The following is a 20163-nucleotide window of genomic DNA, read 5'->3' as shown; positions in this document are numbered from 1 at the left end:
AATTATACTAATATTCCTGTAATAATCAACAATAATAATCATAATAATTTACTGTATTTAAAAAAACAAAAAAAACAAATGCAGCCTGGGTGAGCATGAGATACTTCTTACAAAAACATTTAAACATCTTTGGGTTTAGAACAAAAAGGTGTAAATTAGGCTGCACAATATATAGAAATTCTCGAAATATTGCAAATGTATATATCACAATATGCATATCGTAACGGCTTGAGAAAATCACTCACTACTCTTAGCTGAATAACTTTTGTAGCTTTAATAAGAATCAGTATATATATTTAATACATACAGTGAAAACTAAGCAGTGTTTTATTTTTACATTTGATTATTCAGTTTCTGTTGTTAAATAAACCTAATGTAGGCCTACCTGAAACCCTAAACCCAGTGGTTTACACTGATGTAAAAATGACACTTACAGTAAAACACTGCTGTTCACTTTCAGAAGTTGTAGGGATGTTTTCTTGTCTCAAAAATAATGTCAAACGCATATGTAGGTTACATCAATTTAAATATATTTTAAAGATAATAATTTAAGTTTATTTTACACACTTTCAGCATTATTGTATTGCATATCACATTTTACTTCAATATCGTGCAGCCCTAGTGTAAATAAATAATAAAAAGTAAATAATGCCTTAAAACTTATAATGAATTTTCATCACTTTAAGGTAATAAAATCAATGACAGGAAATCATCTCTACCTTTTTAAGTTTCTCCACCATTTCCTCAATACTAAGGTTTTCAACCCTGTGTGCCACTTTTTTCTCCATCTGTGTCAGCCAATCACAGAGCTCCTTGTTTTTATCATTGAAGATGATCCAGGCGTTCAGGCGATCAGCTATTTCCTGTTTGCGTAGTGACACCTATACACAAGAGGAAGGTTAAAATGCTTCAGTATGACAAAAATGCAGCCTAAAATAACATTTTCTTACAGTTAGTAAAGAAATGTTTGAAAGTCCCAGATTTCTACACTGTTAATGACAACAATTTATTTAGTTTCGAAACAAAACATCTCTGAGAGCACATGGCCCACTCTTAAACTCTAGAGAGAGTTCAGAAGAACTTGCACTCTTTGTCCTCATTGAATTTTGTAATGTGCTCTCGAAATGATAGACCGGTTCACTACCCTAATTCATGTGTGAGTAAAGACTTCAAAACAACTCAGTACAAAGGTGTAAGGTTACAACTATGAATGTATTCTTTAAAAGCTGTCCATCTGAAAGGTTCTTAACAAAAAAAAAAAAACTCATCTCATGCTGTGAGATTGATTACAGGACTGTTAGGCAAAGAGTACAGCAAAGGCCCTCTAGCTTTTACTGCTTTCTGTCAGTAAGGGTCTAGTCTATTAGTATGTACTAACACCAAGACACACTAGAGGACAAGGGCAGCGCTTTGTAGTTCTTCTTTTGCTTGTGTTATTCCTAGATCGCCATGGCTTACAAGCAGCCTTTTAAAAAGCAAGAAAGCATTTTCGATGCTACATTGGTCAGTGAAGACTATACATTGTCCTATACATGTATATTTCCTATACATTACACTATACATTATAACCATTAATGCTACACTTTGAACTATAAGAGAAAGTGATGAGTTTTCCTTCTAAATTCAAATATTAATCATTAGGTTAAAAGAAATGACAAGGACAGTGAGATAAATTAGCTACTTCTATTCAAGCCCGTGTTGTCAAACATATAATTCATGGATTTCCTTAGGCTCACAAACCTAAGCGACTTGCTACAAACATATGCAACGGCAAATAAAAGTCCTTCCAGATAAAAAAAGCAAGGTCTAGCTTTTCCATCTGTCACTAATTTCAGGGAATGTTTCCACCTGCAACCTGTTGGCAACAGACACTGACGAACACGTAGACTGACCTCGTTGGCTCTGTCCTGGCTTCCGGCCAGAGTTTAAAAAAAACATGACTGAAAACTCAAACAGCAACTCTACAAACTGAAAAACGGTTCATTAAATGCTTCATTAAACAAGGCTCCCTGCCTTCTGTGGTGAGAAGTCCCAGGGTTGGATATAGGCCATGCAATGATCTGTCCTAAATGTGGCCTTTCTGTTCTTAATTGCTCAGGCTGTTTACAGTTACAAGAGCAACTCCATTCAAATGTCAGCGGGCCATTCAGCTACTTTACTTCATAACGGCAGGCTGGGCACCTGCGCTAGACAGATAATCTCGAAAAAAAAGTCCTCAATCAGCCAGGGAAAAAACCCCTTCAAAAGTGAGCTACATAAGTAATGCGTATTGACGTGTGCGTTAGAATAGATGTGCACTACACAGGAGTATTATTTTATTTTACAACCATCATTACAAGAGCTTAACTCATGTAATTATAGTTAATACTTTGTAATGATGTTAAAGGGATCAGTCAACAAGAAGTGAAAACTCATAATTTACCAAACCCGAATCACTTTCGTTCTTCTGTGGAGCAGAAAATGTCAATTTCTGAGGACTATCCTGGCTAATAATATTTCAATATAATGAAATTAAAGGAGGACTGGAGCTGTCAAGCCCCCAAAAATTAGTCCATGTGACCCTAGTGCTATATTTCAAGTCTTCTGAAGTCATACGATAGCTTTGTTTGTGTAAAAGGTATTCATTTAAGGCATCATTTGCACACAAAAAATTTTACAGAAGTGTACTTATTGATTTAGTTCACAAAATGTATTTGGTCTGAAAGATTTGTTCATGAACCAGACTGAGATCGACTCTTAATAGCTTAATGTTAGTGGTAACATCCCAATGGACGAATATAATATTCTGAAACTGATATAGTGCATGAGTCATACTGTATAAACTACTTTCATGATACTTTTATGCTGATTTTGTGTCCCTTTGAAGCTTGAATGTGCTTCCACTCCTATTTGTAATTGCATGGAAAAAACTTATGATTAAAATTTTCTCCTAAAGTGTTTCACAGAATGTTTTGAGCAAATGTGGTTGAGCAAATGAAACAGGTGAAACACATTTTCTTGTGCTATTTTTCAGGTCAGAAACATTTATGTGTTCTGGACATCTTGTGGCTCCTTCTGATGAGAAAACCTTTATCATTAATATAAATCTAGATCAATTCATGTACATTCTTATTTTCCCTCTCTTTTTTTGTGCCATGCGGTTCTGTGAAGTTCCCCCCACTTCCAGGGGTGAATCATTGTGTGCCTTTCAATGCTGCCTGGACAACAGCTTCTCTTTCCCCCCTACTCTCTTTCTCTTTCTCTCCTCTCAAACTCAAACACTCACTCACCTTCAAGCACAGTTCTTCCCATAGGCTGTGAAGCTCTTCCACCTGTCCCTGAAGAAGCGCAGTGTCCCCGGGCAGCACGTACTGGGACACGTCTGCCTTCATGGTGCTCAGCTCTTTCAGTCCTCCAGCCCAAATCTGCAGCGAGTCCTCGTATTCCTGCATAACACGGCAACCAACAAGTTAAACTCCCCTCCTCTCCCGCACACTAACCCTAGCCCTCTCTCTCTGTCCCTGTCATTAGCGCACGGGATTAAGGCCCGCTGGATGGGACGGGGGAGGGTTGGAGGCGGAGAGGGGAGGTGGGAGGGGGAGTGGGGGGCAGGGCAGAGCACCCAGAACAGCATGGAAAGGGGTGATGGGGTAAAGGCCAAACATGTTAAGGACACTTATTTTCTTTTGTTTGTCAGTTTCACCCATCTCCATTAAAAGACAATCAGAGCTTAATCAACAAGAAATCAAATCAGTCTCAGAAGATGGTTATTAACACATTTCTAAAGCAACATGATTATATCAACAGGTGTTTTTTTCTTTAAAAAAGACCTTGGAAATAGATTCAGTGTATTAAAATACAAGAGATTAAAGTACTTTGAGGGTTATTGTTTACACGACAAAGATATACTAAAATCAGACGACAGCGATGCCAAAATGATCTGTTCACAGTATATACAGTGATATATATATATATATATATATATATATATATATATATATATATATATATATATATATACAGATATATACACTATGTAGTTTAATTACATATTACATAGCAATTGGTGAAAGCAAGGTGTATATTAAAATATACACTAAGAAACATTTAAAACATTTACAAACCCCAAACTTTTGAACGGTAATGTATATGAATTTCAGAATGTCTTAGTATTTGGTTTGTCCCCCTTTCACTTTATTAACTTTATGTAAAACCTGCATTACTTGAGATGATCTGATGAAGAAGATCTGAGCATCTGTACAATACCATCTCAAACTAGCCTAATAAACCCCCCAGTTTATTAATATGGTCAAACATCCTAAATCCCTAAATGTTTAGGAGTTCACTGTTATCACTGTCAGATGCATACATTACCTTAGTGAGTGTCTCATGTGTTTTTAGATCTTCTAGCTTCTCTGGCAGTGGACTCTTTAATCTTGCTTTTATCTCTTCCAGTTTGAGAGCACAATCAGCCAGTCCAGTTTCACAGAGCTTCCAGTTCTGCAAAGAAACAGCAAAATATCTTAATCACTGCGGAAGATGTGTACAAAATCATATTATTTTAGATTTACAATCTTAAGCTTTACAAACAGTATGTGCGACATGTCAGTTTAATAATTTCGACTCGTCTCGTATGTTGATCCTAGAATTTAAAATTACTGTTTATGAGTTGTTTTACCATGTTGATTATGAGAGTCACTGGTGTGCTTGTACTTTGTGTCTGTCTGCCACTGTTTTATCTCATATCAGATCTCAGATCAGTGAAGAGGGATTTCCCTTTCACATGGGGGATACACCATCCCCCTGTCTATTGTGAGCACATGCACACATACACACACTTCTACCCACATCACTCTCTAAACCCCTCTCCCTTTTGACAGTCAAAACAATGATGTCATCTTTCCAAAAGAGATGAGCCAATCAGAGTTGGTTATGAGTGGGTGTGACTCTGGTGTAATATACAGTATAATGTCTGAACATGTCCACCCCACTGCTTCCCGGTGAACACTGTAAACTAATTTACATATGGGGAATGTCAAAGTTATTTCTTCCCAGTTCTCCAGGGTGCTAATAAAGCAGAAAGGATTACAGTCATCTGCATGTTCACCTGTAATCAACAGTCCACATGAAAATGTATGTTGTTTGTACAACTGTTACTGCAATGCATTATGTTTTGAAGCCTTCACGATCTTCCATTATTGTGGTTTTTAAAATGAAGTAAAATTTAATAGCAATTCTACTTCAGGTCTTAGAGCATTATGGGATTGTTTGTGAACAATGACAGATGATCCATGCAGACACCGAACTGCACAGTGGCTTAGTAGACGTGGTTTTCACGTTCTGTGTGATATGGCCCAGCTGCCTCGTTTATGGATTATGGCGAGATAATGTCTGATCTCTCATCCTCAAAATGAAGCATTTTGTTCGTGAAACGCTCAGTAGGGTATGTAGGTCAATTACGGCTAAGACCCCCATGATAACTTTGCTCTGTCCATAAAAAAATTAAAAAAAGAATTCAACAAGACAAGGGTGTCAGCACTAATCAGATTGATCCAAGTCTGTGTTATGTTTATGTTTTAATTAGCAGGCTAATTTTTGTTTGACATTCTAGTGACATTTGACCCTTGGACAGTCAAAAACATTCAAAACAGTTTCCTGTTTTACCAAAAAGTCGCACGAAAAAAAGATTAAAGCAACAATCCAAAAAAACTAAATACCCATACATTAAAATTAAAATATCAATTACCAATATTTAAGTAAAACAACAACAAAAAACAAGGTAAATTTCTACATACTGTAATGTGAATCATTGGTACCGATATATTGTGAATTTGTCTTTTAGTCTGGACAGACAAATTATTTGTCAATGGAAACTTTCACATCACAGCTACTGTAGTAAAGACACTCGGGGTGTAACGGTACAGTAACAGTTTGGTATGTTTTTGGTACGGCAGGGAAAAAAGCTAAACTTTTTTTATGTTTATTAAACAGGTTAGGGTGCTATTGTAGTTGGGGAAGTGATTTGAACCGAAGTACGTACACTTTGGGATGCTAAATATGTTAGCAAGATATTTTAAAAGCAGATTAAAATCATCGCAGTCCCATTCTAAACACCTCCGTCTATTTTATGTGCATGCACACACCGGCACTCGTTTATTGAAGTTTGCAAACTTGCTGTCAGGATAATTATTACCAGGTAAGTATACAACAATGGAAAATGCATCTCAAACCCATTAAACAACACGGTCATTAGGGCCATTTAGTTTGAAATTTCTCAAGTTCTGATTTAGCTTCAAGCGATTAATATAAAGCAAGTCTCATGTTTAACACAACTGGGATCGTGCACTTATCCAGTACCAGCTCGCTCTGTGTCATTCATTATTTTTTGAGATTTGTTCGCAACATCAATGTACAGTATATCGATATAGACTATATTGTCCAATCCTAGGCGGGAAACGCAGAGTTTCAAGTTGCGTTCTACACACCTGGGTGTGTAAGGCTTTAAGACCTTTTTTAAGGCCTGCAAAAATAAAAATTAATACCGTATTGGTATTAAACCATAAAATTACTGTAAAAAATGGTGATTTAAACAACTATAGAACTCAAATAATACAAGTTTTGACAAAAACAAGTTTTATAAAATTACAAACCTCATATTTCAGCCTTTAAACCATTTTTAAGAAAAGGGTGTCAAAATGATAAATTATTATATACATTTATTTCAAAATATGATTATATATATAATATTCTAGATGCTTTATTTTACAATTTTTAAATGCACATTACCTTCTTATCGATCCACCGGTTAACATTTACAACACTGCGCATTAAAACATGGGTCAATCTTTGGTCTAAACAAAAACGGCAGACGTGCTGAATGAAACTGAAATTTGCCTCTTCACGAGTTTGCAAGTATGATATAAACATGAAGTAAACATTGTCATAATTCATCAACAGCAGATCAAAGTGATCTTCACAATCATTCAGTGATTGTGAACTGCCAATTCCACCCCTATAAAACGGTCTGGGAGATGTGAGAATTGGGTCACATTACATACATGAGTTATGGTGTCTGCAAGAGCCTTTCTTTTCTCCACAAGGCCACAGCTTCGCTCCCACGTCTCCATGAGGGCATCCAGTTCAGACTGCAGGCATGTCTGCGTATGTGCATCTGTTAAGGGAAGGATCTGTCTGCCTGCTACCACAGTCTGGCTATAGAGTTCTTCATGAAGCTGTAGTTGCTCCTCAGTCCACTGTGGGAAACAGAGCATGTAAGATATACAGTATATGATATTCAGAAGCTGTCTGCATCCGAACTGGCATTCAATGTATGCAGTTGGAAAGACAAAGTCTCATCACTAAATTATCTTACCTCAAAGTCCTTTATAGAGCACTGGAGCTGCTGTAAGCTGCACAGCGCCAGTCCTGCTGGTGGCAGAAGTTCTTCGATGTGTCTGATTAACTTTGAAAGTTTCCTCGAGCCTGCCTCATAGAGCTGCCAATGTCCCATAAGCCCCTTCAGATGTTCCCCACGCTGCTGGAGCCTCTGCTGTATCCCCTGCCAACGTGTCTTTAGCTGGGTAAGCCTCAAGTTCAGATCACTCCTGCTCACAGTTGAATTTGTCAAATTTTCAAGATTTGCTAAAGTTAAATCGAGCCACAAGTTATCATAGGCTAGTGAAGAACATTTACTTGGGTTAAAAGGGTTTAGTTCACTTAAAGGTTAACATTCTGTCATCAACTACTCACCCTCATGTGGTTTCAAATACATTTCTTTTTTGGTCTTCAAAACACAATTGAATATATTTTCAATTTCAATGAAACCAGAGAGGTTTCTGTCGCTCCATTGAAAGTCCATTCATCCAAAAAATTGATGCTTCAAAAAGTTCATAAAAACATTGTAAAGTTAAATCGTATGAATCGATCATAATATAAAGAAATCATGTCTCATCATAAGACTTGGATTGAATGGTGGGATTCATATGGATAACTTTTGCAGTCTCTTTTGAACTGTGAAAGTTTTGTGGGTTGGACTCTCAGGTTTCATTAAAATTATCTTCATTTGTGTTTCGAAGATAAATGAAAGTCGTATGTATTTGGAACAACATGAAAGTGAGCAATAGATGACAAAATTGACATTTATGAGTGAAATAACCCTAAAATTTATGGTTTTAACAGAGCATCATTTTTGAAAAGAGACCATAGATGTTACAACAGATGAGCAACACATAACGAAGATGATAATATCATAAAACTAACTGCAATTCCACTGGCCATTAGCTTTGCCATTCATCTGAAAACCGAATGAACCACATTTATGTGCCTCTCTACATGACATTTGTTCTTGCAATCAAAAACCAGACCTGAAAAACATCTTGAATGCAACTGTCCACGAGTTTCATATGAAGCAGCACTTATCGGCTGAAAAGAGAAATTATTTCATGCTGATAGCACATGCAGTTTCATTTCCTGAGTGCGAGCCAGCTTGTTCCATTGCTGAGCTCAAAGGAGCTCTTCCACACCACATAACTCAGAGAGTTATGACCCCAGCTGAAGGCCGTGGAATAAAGAAAAAGAAAAAAGAAAAACAGCTGGAGAACCTTGGTTTAAATTACTCATCAGGTGACATCCAGTTCAGAACAAATTATTACACCACATTCTTTGATTTCTTATCCATGGCAGAGTCCCACACTGGAGGTTAGTAAGAAAATTCTGAGTTACTGATTTTTTTATAGTAGGGAATAAATTATTCAGTGCAGTGCTATAAAAGCTTACCTGTCCTCATTCTGACTGCTCTCCAGGAAGTGTAAAGCCTCATTGATCATGGCATCCTGTAGCTGCTGGCTGATGACGACCTCCACTTTCAGCCTCTGGAAAATGTATTACTAATATATGAGTTGATCAGCTCTGTACAACCATTTTCAAACAGTACTCTATTACAATTGGTTCCTGCTGCTCTCATAAAAAAAAAAAAAAATGAATGAAGTAAAAAAAAAAAGCCAAGTAAATAACATTCAATATTGACTGTGTTTAACAATATTCCAATATTAATCAGAATATAACAATATTTCAATGTTAATCTGAATATGGTCAAATTCTAATTATGTATGTGTCATGTGAACACCATCTCAAATGATATAAAATGATAAGGGTCAACATTCTGGTTTCTACAAATCATTAGCATTTGCTTTCATAAATTCTTTATCATGTAAACTCCTTATTTGGAATGTCCACTGCAATGGAATATTCATCTATATGAACACATGTCTAAGTGCAAGATATGTGATAGAAATGGAAATTCTGTGTGTTTGATTGTGATTGAAATAATAAAAATAAAAAAATTCAAGCAGTAGCAGAAAAACAAACCAGATTGCTATGTATACAGGAATATCCCAGCAGCATACACTACCGTTCAAAAGTTTGGGGTCGGTAAGACTTCTTTATGTCTTTGATAAAAGTCCCTTATGTTCACAGAGGCTGCATTTATTTGATAAAAAGTATACAGTAAAAAGTGATATTTTGAAATATTATTACAATCTAAAATAACTGTTTTCAATGTTAGACATATTTAAAATGTCATTTATTCCTGTGATGGCAAAGCTGAATTTTCAGCATTACTTCAGTCTTCAGTGTCACATGGTTCTTCAAAAATCATTCTAATATGCTGATTTGGTGTCAAGAAACATTTCTTATTATTAACAGTGTTAAAAACAGTTATATGGTTATATGGTAACAGTTATACACCGCATAATGTGTGTGTGGAAACTGTTATGCATATTTTTCAGGATTTTTTGATGAATAGTACATTCTCAAAAACATTTTAAATGTCCTTACTGTAATTTTTTATCAATTGAATGCATCCTGATCATCCCCCCAAAAAAGGAAAAATGCACCAATAGCTCACTAATTTATGCTAATGTTCTTACTGACCTCAAAAATCTTACTGACCAAAAACTCTGAAAAGTAATGTTCCCCCAAATAAAGACCTTCAACAATATGGATTAAATGGAATATGTTGTGCATGTTTAGATGGTCATTGTAAAGCAACAGTATTAGCATAATGAAACTGAATAATAGAACATAATTTTCTAATGGATTTAACTGTATGCTCATTACCTGATGCACAGCTAGCTGCTCTCTTACAGTAGCATAGTTTCCAGACGTCTGATTGGATAAACCAGCCTCGATTTTGTCCAGGAGCTCCATCCAGCACTGGCACTTCTGTTGGAAGTTCTGAGCACGCAGTACCTCTCCATTCATCTTCCTACAGATAGAGATGTGCATTGGCATTCACCAGACACAAGGGCTGAGACAGTTTAGCTACAGCTAATGTTAGGGTGTTTGTTTAGGGAAAAAAGTAATAGTTCACCCAAACATGAAAATTCACCCTCAAAAATTCAACCAAGGGTTTGAAACAACCCTAAGACGAGGAAAATGACAGAATTTGCACGTGTAGGTAAACTAGCCCTTTAATATGATGTAATGTCCATATTGGTAGATGCATAAAGCATTTTTTTTGTATATTTCAGGGCTAAACCAAAATGTTTGAGAACTGAATGGCATTAGTGCAGTGAAGTTTCACTTGCCTGTGTCTATCTGTAGCCTGAGAGAAGACCTGAACCCACTCTGTGTTGAGGGTCTGCAACCTCTCTTCCTCTATAGAGCTTAAGGAGAGTCTGAGTTTCTTTTCATTCAGAGCAGCAAGGTTAGGGTTCAGCCCACTCAGATCTAACAGAACCATCTTTCAAACAGGAAATAAAAAGAAAAACATTTTAACACAAAGAGGGGGATGAAAAGAAAATTAATGAAAATAACCTCAAGAAATGCCACAGATTCACCTTTAATCTTTCCATGCTTATAGTGGCAGAGTTCATAATGCTTTCAAAGTTTTTAAGTTTTTGCTCCATTGATTTCAAATCAGTGCTGAAACAGCAGTGCTCCTCTAGCTCCTCCTACGGACCGAGAACAGCACAACACTTTGCCATCATGTTTGCCATCGGTGTGCAGATCAATCAGATTACTTTTACGTAATTTTGTATATAGTAATTTAAAAGATCTAAACTTGTCTCACCTGAACGTGTGCCCCAATCTCAGAAAGCGCCTTACCAAGATGCACATGGTCACGTGATAGCAACCTGGTTTCTGATTTGATTAGAGAAACTGACTGGGGTTTCATCTGCCAAATGAGAAGCTTTGAGGCCTCCAGGACTTTTCCCACACTGCTTTGTAAGGCCGCCATGTCTTTCTCCAAAGTCTGAGAAAGACGAGCCACACAGGACATGAGATAATTTGTCATCTCATAAATGTGTTATCTTAATGATTAAACTAGCTTTCAAAATGTTGGTGTTAGTAAGATTTCTAATACGTTTATTCAGAAAGTATTAAATGGCAGTATAAAGTGACAGTAAAAACATTTTAAACATTAAAATAAAATGATTTTAAATAAATGCTGTTCTTTTAAAATGTTCTACTCAATATTATTTCCACAAAGATATTTTAGCAGTACATCAGCATATCAGAATGATTTCTAAAGGACCATGTGACACTGAAGACTGGAGTGAAATATATCCTCAAGAATATTTTGTACGCTGCACATTTTCCTTTAATGTTTTTATTTTTATATGTAACTTCAACATTTTATTGTATAGCACTTTGGTTCAACTCCGTTGCTTTTAACTGTGCTAAAGAAATACATTTTTGACTTGACGACTTATATAGGAGGCCACTTGAACTATTTTTGGGAGTTAAGATGGAATTGGTAGAGGTTAGGATTTTTTTTATTACAAGAACTTCTGGCATCTACTAAAAAAATACAATTAAATAACTTGAGAAAGATTTAATTGAAGAGTATATGCAGACAGTGAGTGAAATTCATGTCATGAAAACAAAAACACAACATTAGGGCTCTGGATAGATCATTTCACAGAAACATACTGATGTGCTTTTGATAGCTTCAGTGTGTTTTGCATTTCTTCATCCTTCCTTTTATTTAATTTAATTTTATATCCACACATTTTTTTTGTTCAGACAATAAATTATGTAAAAAAATATGTATTACTAATAAATATATTAAATATTATTTGTTATTATTTCACTGTAACAAAAAACATACAAAAACAAAAAAAAAACAGAACACCAATGATTAAATAAGAATGAAATAAGAACTGATAAATAAAGAACTGATACATAATTCAATGTTCTTATGTGTTAAACATTTTTGGTAAGAGTAGCGCAGACCTCATTGGTATTTTTAGTCCACTGAAAAAAGCTCCAGCTCAGATCTCAATGTTCCACAACTAAACTGAAGTACCGCAGACTCATCTGCAGGACTCAACAATTTAGCACTTAACAAGCACATGCTTAAATTGGTGAATTTTTTTCTTTTTTTTCAGATTTGTTTTTCACTTACTTTGCAAAACATGTTATTTTCTTGAACCCAAACCAGTATTTTTGTACTTATATAAGGGTTGTTGTTTCCTCCCCTTTTGTTGGCCATTAACCTGTGTACTTACTGTGTTTTGTAACTAACCTTTTGTATTTCGCTTGATTTCTTGTATGCAGTTGGCTCTCACCTGACATTAGCATGCATTTTTTTGGGGGGGGGGGGGGTGGTAAGTGCGATTATACAGCATCTCTCTCTGATTACACTGGATATGTGTATGGAATGAATTTGTAAATCCTTTCCAGCTAAAGAATATCCAGATACAATCCGAATGGGAAGCAGTGTGAAAGGGGCCTAGATTCTATAAATTACTCACACTGATGCTCTGCATCCTGCTGTTAAGAAACTCTACTGTGTTTTCTTCTCTGTCTGAAGAACTCATTAGCTCTTCAAGCCTATTCCAGTGCTGATTTAGAAGAACACAGCACTCTCCTGTGAGACGCTCGTATTCCAGCCAGAGCCGCAATTCATTCTGGGCCTTTAGTAAATCAGCATGCGCATCCTCAATCACTAATAGTTGTCTAAAAACAAACAAAACAGACATTAATACCCACATAGAGCAAGACTAACACAACCTAATAATCAAACATGTTCTGTCCTCTCTTTTCATCACAATTCCTTTTAGTGAATCTGTTTGTTTGCATGATTCATTATTGAACTAAACCATCAAATGAACAGACTCATCTGATAATTTATACAGCTTCTGGGAAAAAAAATATGTTGACAATATTGCCAATTTGGTGCCATTTTAAAGTGCAATAGAAGATTAAACGGCGAATATAAAGGTGACTGACTGGAAAGTAAAATTGCTTACCGAGTTCTCTCCTTCTCGAGATGATCGGACAGCAGTTTAGATGCGCAAGGCTTGAGTTTGTCTCTTAAGTCAGTTAAGTTGTTCCAGGTCACTGATTGGTTCAGCTCCCTTTCAAGTTCCTGTTAGTAAGCATGCATGATATCATATTCTACAAATAACAAAGCTCCTGTAACACTGATGGCAATGTTGAATATTAATATTATTTTTATTCCCATGTTGGGAGAATAAAGTTTAACATTAACGTTTATAATGTTAACTTCACGATTTATAAGTACAACATTTACTGTACAGTATTTTTCCAACTGAATTATTTTGTCAGACTGCATTTACTCACTTGCAGATGTTCCACATGAATTCGGTTCTGCTCAGATGAGAAGACAGGAACTCTGCACAGCTCCAGTCTGTAGGCCACCCTGGTTGTTTGCAGTTCTGCTGCACTCATTTCAGATTCAAAGTGAGCCCACTTATCCTTGATTGGCTGCAAATCTAGCCTGAGAGCATTTAACTAAGAAAAAAAACACACATGCAGCTAGAAAAAACATTTCTTTGGCCAATCAAAAATAATGAATGAACTCTGACGTTTGATGACTCATTTGAAGTTGTTATAAAACACAAATCAATAGAATTCTTATATTTATGAGGAAAGTATTATGCTTCTTAACAACTGTAGTAACCCTGAGTAACCGAACAAAGTGGGGAAAAAAACATGTACACAGCAAAAATTTGGGGGGACAACCGCATTTAAACGAGCGAGTGAATCATTGTTTTATTCTGTGTTTGTACAGAATACAGAAGTCTCTCCTGATCATGCAGTGTTTGGCACAGTGATTTCGCAACATTTCTGGCATCTCTGTAAACGAGACACATGGATGCAAAAAGTGCCATTAGTGTTACTGATAAAATATTATAATATAAAAGAAAAAAAGAAAATATTAAAATATATTTTTTATAAAATAAATAAAATTATAAATAAATACCACATACTTAAGGAGATTTACATTGAACATTTACAGGAGTATTTTATGCTCCCTTTAAACATACATGGTGTAAAATGTAGCTGCAGTATATACTGTTTCAAAAGTGTTGGGTCACTAACATTTGTAGCTGCAGTATATACTGTTCAAAAGTGTTGGGTAACTAACATTTTGAATTGTTTTAAATGTTTTTTTGAGGGAAAAGTCTCTTATGCTCATCTAGACTGCATTTAGTTTATCAAAAATATACCAAAATATTACAATTTACTTAAAAATGTCATTTATGATGGCAAAGCTGAATTTTCAGCATCATTACTCCAGTTTTCAGTGTCACATGATTCTTTAAAATCATTCTAATATGCCGATTTGCTGCTCAAGAAACCTTTTTTAATCAATGTTGAAAACAGTTGTGCTTCTAAATTTTTTTTTTTGGAAATGATGACATACAGATCAATTTAATGCATCCCTGTTGAATGCAAGTAGTAATTATTATTATTATTTTATAAATCTTACTGGCCCCAAACTTTCGAAAGGTATATGGCCAATGTGCACACATTTACTGATGCATTCCAGGGTGTGAGAACTTGCCTGTTGACTCAAAGCTTGGCAGTCTTGGATGGCTGAATTCACCTTCTTGGAGAATGCTTGATCTCCAGGATGATCACCATCCTGCTGCCCGAACAGGTGAAGAGCACCCAAACCCTTCAGCTCAGAGGACTTAACCTGCAGCCTTTCCTCTGTCTCCTGGAATGAAGCAGTGTCAGAGTTTCCTGATATCTCTCACTCCCCTTTCTCAAAAGCAAGTTATTTCACTCTCTACCCACAAACAACATCTGCAGCATAACATCTTCTAGCTTATTGTGAGATAAGAGTCTCACCTCACACTCCTGTAATGTTTGCTCAATCTGCAAGAAGCTCTCTGGTCTCCCGCTGTTTCTCACCCATTCCATACGTTGAGAGATCCAGCTGTGCATACAGCACAATCGCTTTTCTTTATCTGTGCAGACCTTGCACTGGTCCTCAACACTGTGTATCTGGAGACAGAAAACACATCACGTTTCAAATATGATGGTTTTGGCAAGTTATACAGGTTTCTACAGCATTTGTTGTATGTCTGCACTCACCTGACTGTCAATCTTGGCCTGTAGAACAAGCCAACTCAGATTGAGAGCACCCAGTCGCTCAGAAAAGAGGATGCGCTCACTGCGATTGGTGGGTTCGTTCACTGACCCCGCCCCCTCCACAGACTGGTGGTTCAGAAAGTCAACACACGACTGGTGACTGCTTACTTCAGCCTTAATATCCTAATATGTAAAAAATCGAATATAATACATGTCAGAGTTTCCTACATAATTCATTTCTGTAGCTGGGTGATCAAAAAGTGACAGTTAAGACATTTATAATGTTACAAAATATTTATTTTTCAAATAAAGGCTGTTATTTTTAACTTTCCATTCATGAAAGTATCCTGAAAAAAATATCCAATCAGAATTTTAGATTGATTGCTGAAGCTGCAAGTGTCTGAATCTGAATCTGAATCCTTTTATTGTCACATCACTAACAACACATGTGCCGTAGCGAGTGAAATTCTTAAGAGCGTGCTCTAGACAGCGCAGAATACAATTAACATAAAGACAATATACGATTACAATTAACATATATGAGCAATATACAGATGACAATATACAATATGCAGTATAGCTTAATATAAATAGTAGCAGAAAAACATACTTTACAGTTCTTAACAGTGTAATATTATACAGTATATATAAGTTATAATTACAAAACAATATTTTTTCCATTCCTACCTTAAAATAATCAGTAGGATTTTATCCAGAAAACCAGAAATAATAAAAGATTAGATGCAATACCTTCAAAGCCTGCAGATGTCTAGACAGCTCAGAGGAGCCAAGGGCATGACGGACCCGTGAGCTTTCATCCTCCAGTCGGATCTGTACATGCTCCAGCCAGGAGGTTAAATCAGTCAAGACTTGACTGTGAGACTGGCTTGTCAACATCTAACAGGATGGCAAAAAGATGTTTACAAAAAAAAGATATATCTGCTTGCTAGAGCTTTGCTCCTAATAGATCAACAAGGGAGGAGATGCAAGGAGAGAGAGAGAGGAAGAGAGAGAAACAGACATTATTCGTACTTGTTGCTGTGTCTGGTGGAGGGTGGGTAGCATGTTAGTCAGGTTCGTCCATTTCTGCTCAAGTTGAGCCAGTTGTCTGCGCAGACCTGGAGCTTTCCTGTCAGTCAGCTGTAGTATCTGCATGCCTGTGCTTTCTGCAGAAGCTCTCTGTGCCGAACGGGACACCAGCACCCTGAAGAACTCCTGTGGCACACAACCAAAACCAAGGTCTCATTTTTTGCATTATGGGCATGATGCATGTGGTCACATGATATAAAAAAGAGAGATGAAAACTAATAAAGTTCTAGTCACCATGATCTGGGTCAAGACCATTCTGGAGTCCAATAGACCAGAATCGGAGAAACTGTTCCACTTCTGAACGCGCTCATGAGCACAACTCATCCACTCCTCTAGTTCTGTTGAGTCACGCTGAAACCTACACACACACAAATACACAGAAATACACACCTTTATGCTACCTGATATAACAATGTGTCTTCTAAAACAGTATTTCTCAACTGGTGGGTCACATGTACCACTACACCATTTAATTCCTCCAACAAAATTACATTTTGCTAATTTTAATCATTTCTTATTTGGTTACTGTGTTTTTCTCAAACCTTTCATAATTCTTTCGGATCTTCTTTGTGGAATGAATCTTCTGCTGTAGTTGATTATGAAGATCTTTCCAGCGTATTAACAGTCGTGATTTTGGGGAGGTCTGGCAGCAACCCTTTTTCTGTAGGGTCCTGAGTCGGTCTTGGCTCTCCCACATCTGAGGTCTTGTGTCATCCAGGACTTTGTGCAACCTCTGACAATGAGAGAGTGAAAAAGGAAAAGGAAAAGAAGAAAAAGTTGGCAAGTTAATGTCTAAAACACAGAAAACCATGGCGAATAAATATATTTCAATTAACTCAGTTACTCAAAACCGAAGGTGATTTAAGTGGTTCATCCGCTTGCTCAGATGGAGTGGCTTGTGGGAATGGGAGTGAGATGTACATCTATTACAGACACAAAAAGGGTTGCTTGATGTTCCTATATCAGTCCAGAGTAATGAGCTTTGGTAGTCATGAAGGGGAAAATAATATGAACGCAACCAACCATACGCTGCTGACTGTTCCGCGCGAGTCAGCATAGCTGAGAAATTAGCTTTCGTGAGAGGGAAAATCATAAAAGAGCGGCCAATGCAGGCAGCAGGACATGAAGTTCCACAGATATGGCACCTATCGTTCTGAGTAATTTAATCAGGAACATTGTGTGCTGGACCAAAAAAGATTCTCATGCAACATATAGCCAAAGAAAGGAGAAGACCCTCTCCATTAACTTTGCTCCACTCACACACCTCAGATTTGTAATACTTCTGCTGCTTTAGATGGGTAGTACTCAACCAAATAACTAATATGGACAGTCCTCCATCACCAAGTCAATTATAACTTCTTTGTGACTTAATTCAGACAAGAAAGACTAAATTGTGTTGCATCTAATTTTGACAGAATGTTAATTTAATTGTTTACCACATGACATGGGTCAGAGAGTACTGAAAAAAATATTTTCTTAATCTGCAATTGTCTTATTTTTACAGTAAAATTCTCAACAAAAAAAAAAAACAACAAAAAAATGTAATTTGATTTTTCTATAGATTTATTGAAATAAATATACAGAACCATTCAAAAGTTTGGGTTAGTAAGATTTTTTAAAATGTTTTTTAAAAAGAAGTCTCTTATGCTCACCAATAATGCATTTATTTGATCAAAAATACAGTAATATTGTGAAATGATTACACATTTATAAATACATTTATTCTATTTTAAAATGTAATTTATTCCTGTGACGCAAAGCTGAATTTACAGCATAATTACACTAGTCTTCAGTGTAAAATGATCCTGATGTTTTGCTACTCAAAAAACTTTTCTTCTTATTATCAATGTTGAAAAATAGTGTTGATTAAAATGTTTGTGGAAACCGTGATATTTTTTCTGGTTTTAAAAATAAGTAAATAAACAAAGCATTTATTTGAAAAATCTGAACTCTTTTGTAACATTATACATGTCTTTTCTGTCACTTTAGATCAATTTAATATACCTTTTCTGAATACAATTTCTTAAAACAACAACAACAACAAAAATCTTTTGAAAAGTTATTTTTTCCAATAATACCCAGGAGGCAGCCATTAGCATTCCCATAGATGTGGGAAACTAACCTCATAGGACTGCTGTTGACCCTGCAGGTCTCCTTCCGGCTCTAAATCCAGACTGGACAAGTCTGTCTCTATCTCATCCAACTGCTTGCACAGTCTCTCAGTGACCTCCTCGTACAAAGACCACTCCTACAACACATACCGAGTGCTAAGAGAGTGATTTTGTTGCATAAAATAGATCAACAGAAATGCGCATGTCATATACTCATATGAAATATCTGTTTAGTAATTTTTAATTATTCCTAACTACAGTGTTAATTGACGCAATGAGTGCCTGTTTGTAAATTGGATTAGTAAGACTAAATTATGAAAGCATTAGAGTGCTTAGATAATGAGAAAGTTTAATGAAATGAAAAATATTGATAAGATTAAGGTCTGAGGAAGTATAATTTCTCTGTACCTGTAAGCTGTGCTGCATTTGGATCCCATGACTTTGTGCTTGATCCTGTAGATCTGATATAAACTGCTCCACCTCTGCTTGGCCCTGCAGTGCCCCCTCTGGCATCTTATGGTATAGCAGCTTTACCATTATAAGGTTCTGCCCCAAATCTTGGAAGTATTTCTGTTACCCAGTCAAGTGCAAACATTATGAGAGTCATGTAAGAGGTCAAAAATATTTAAATGAACTTATCATCTCATAAATGGGTCAGTTAAAATATATAGTGTACCTTGTGTCCTCTGAGCTGACTGTGCAGCTGGCTGTAGTTTTGTGACTGTGCAGCCTGACTGCGCAGCAGCCGCTCTGAGCCCAGCTCCAGGAGATCCCACAGACCCTTCAGAAGAGCTTCAGAACATCTCTGGTGCTCAACATTATTCTGTCCTGCTGATCTCCACCGGTCAAGTGCCAAAGTCCACATGCTGCCCTGCAGACTCTTACAGAACAAACACTTGCATCAGTACATCAGAACTGACCCTTTGCTAAGCCATGCTTTACACTTACTGATCGATCCTACATAAGAAACTATTACTAACGCTACTATAAGACAAGTTTGTGAACTTTCTAAAGTACAATGTGTATTTGGAAAGTTTTAAAACACAATTTTATGGAAATTATGCAAAAAAACAAACAAACAAAAAAACAGTAAAACAAAAGGTACTAAGAGAAGATACAAGCAATATTTTCTTAGTCTTGAGAATTGTTTTTAATTTTTATACATCTTTAGAAGGTCATGCTGTGTATTAAACTTACAAATTAAATATCATTACATTATGAGGAGACAGCTTTGTACCAAGTTTTGTGTGGACTTTTCAAGTGAATTGATGATACCTTGATGCTTGAAAACAGTTTGGTCGTGTCTCTCATCTGTATTTCACTGGCATTCAATGCAGACACAGGAATCTCTAACATATGCTGTCTAGTCTGTGTAGGCAGGAAATAAAAACACATAGAAAGGCAGAATCAGACTCATAGGCTCTGAGAAATGTGTTCTATCAGCCACTTGTCTGAAAGTAACTTTTTTTTTACTAAATTAAAAAAATAAGCAATTTTGCTTAAATTGCAGATGAACTGCTTTACGTTGTCCTTTCTTAGTTAACTGCATTACCGTTCAAAAGTTTAGGGTCATTAAGATAAAAAAAATGCTTTTATTCATCAAGGAAGTTTATAAATATAATGTTACAAAATA

The 20163-nt window shown here is 36.2% G+C and overlaps 2 protein-coding genes across 2 annotated transcripts in view; one reads left to right on the top strand and one right to left on the bottom strand.

Moving 5' to 3' along the window:
- Positions 1-20163, top strand: part of nmu (neuromedin U) — a 367892-nt gene that overhangs the window by 76434 nt on the left and 271295 nt on the right. The window lies entirely within an intron of this gene.
- The window catches only part of syne2a (spectrin repeat containing, nuclear envelope 2a), a 103949-nt gene that overhangs the window by 17338 nt on the left and 66448 nt on the right, over positions 1-20163 (bottom strand). The window contains exons 62-85 of the mRNA XM_077219692.1: positions 19806-19898; positions 19207-19410; positions 18939-19100; positions 18542-18667; positions 16962-17152; positions 16654-16777; positions 16363-16545; positions 16081-16227; positions 15334-15513; positions 15088-15243; positions 14798-14953; positions 13570-13740; positions 13236-13354; positions 12738-12942; positions 11051-11233; positions 10818-10931; positions 10566-10720; positions 10096-10243; positions 8755-8849; positions 7352-7583; positions 7038-7232; positions 4354-4479; positions 3270-3425; positions 720-881 (exon numbers count right to left, since the gene is read on the bottom strand). Coding sequence (XP_077075807.1) covers positions 720-881; positions 3270-3425; positions 4354-4479; positions 7038-7232; positions 7352-7583; positions 8755-8849; positions 10096-10243; positions 10566-10720; positions 10818-10931; positions 11051-11233; positions 12738-12942; positions 13236-13354; positions 13570-13740; positions 14798-14953; positions 15088-15243; positions 15334-15513; positions 16081-16227; positions 16363-16545; positions 16654-16777; positions 16962-17152; positions 18542-18667; positions 18939-19100; positions 19207-19410; positions 19806-19898 — 3783 coding nt within the window. The remainder of the gene's footprint in view (positions 1-719; positions 882-3269; positions 3426-4353; positions 4480-7037; positions 7233-7351; positions 7584-8754; positions 8850-10095; positions 10244-10565; positions 10721-10817; positions 10932-11050; positions 11234-12737; positions 12943-13235; positions 13355-13569; positions 13741-14797; positions 14954-15087; positions 15244-15333; positions 15514-16080; positions 16228-16362; positions 16546-16653; positions 16778-16961; positions 17153-18541; positions 18668-18938; positions 19101-19206; positions 19411-19805; positions 19899-20163) is intronic.

The sequence above is a fragment of the Siphateles boraxobius genome, unplaced genomic scaffold (genome assembly GCF_051911475.1).
Source record: "Siphateles boraxobius isolate OS27281-9 unplaced genomic scaffold, OSU_SipBor_1 8, whole genome shotgun sequence".
In the NCBI taxonomy this organism is placed as follows: Eukaryota; Metazoa; Chordata; class Actinopteri; order Cypriniformes; family Leuciscidae; genus Siphateles; species Siphateles boraxobius.
Note: the sequence above shows the minus strand (reverse complement) of the source record. Positions and strands in the feature narration are given on the sequence as shown.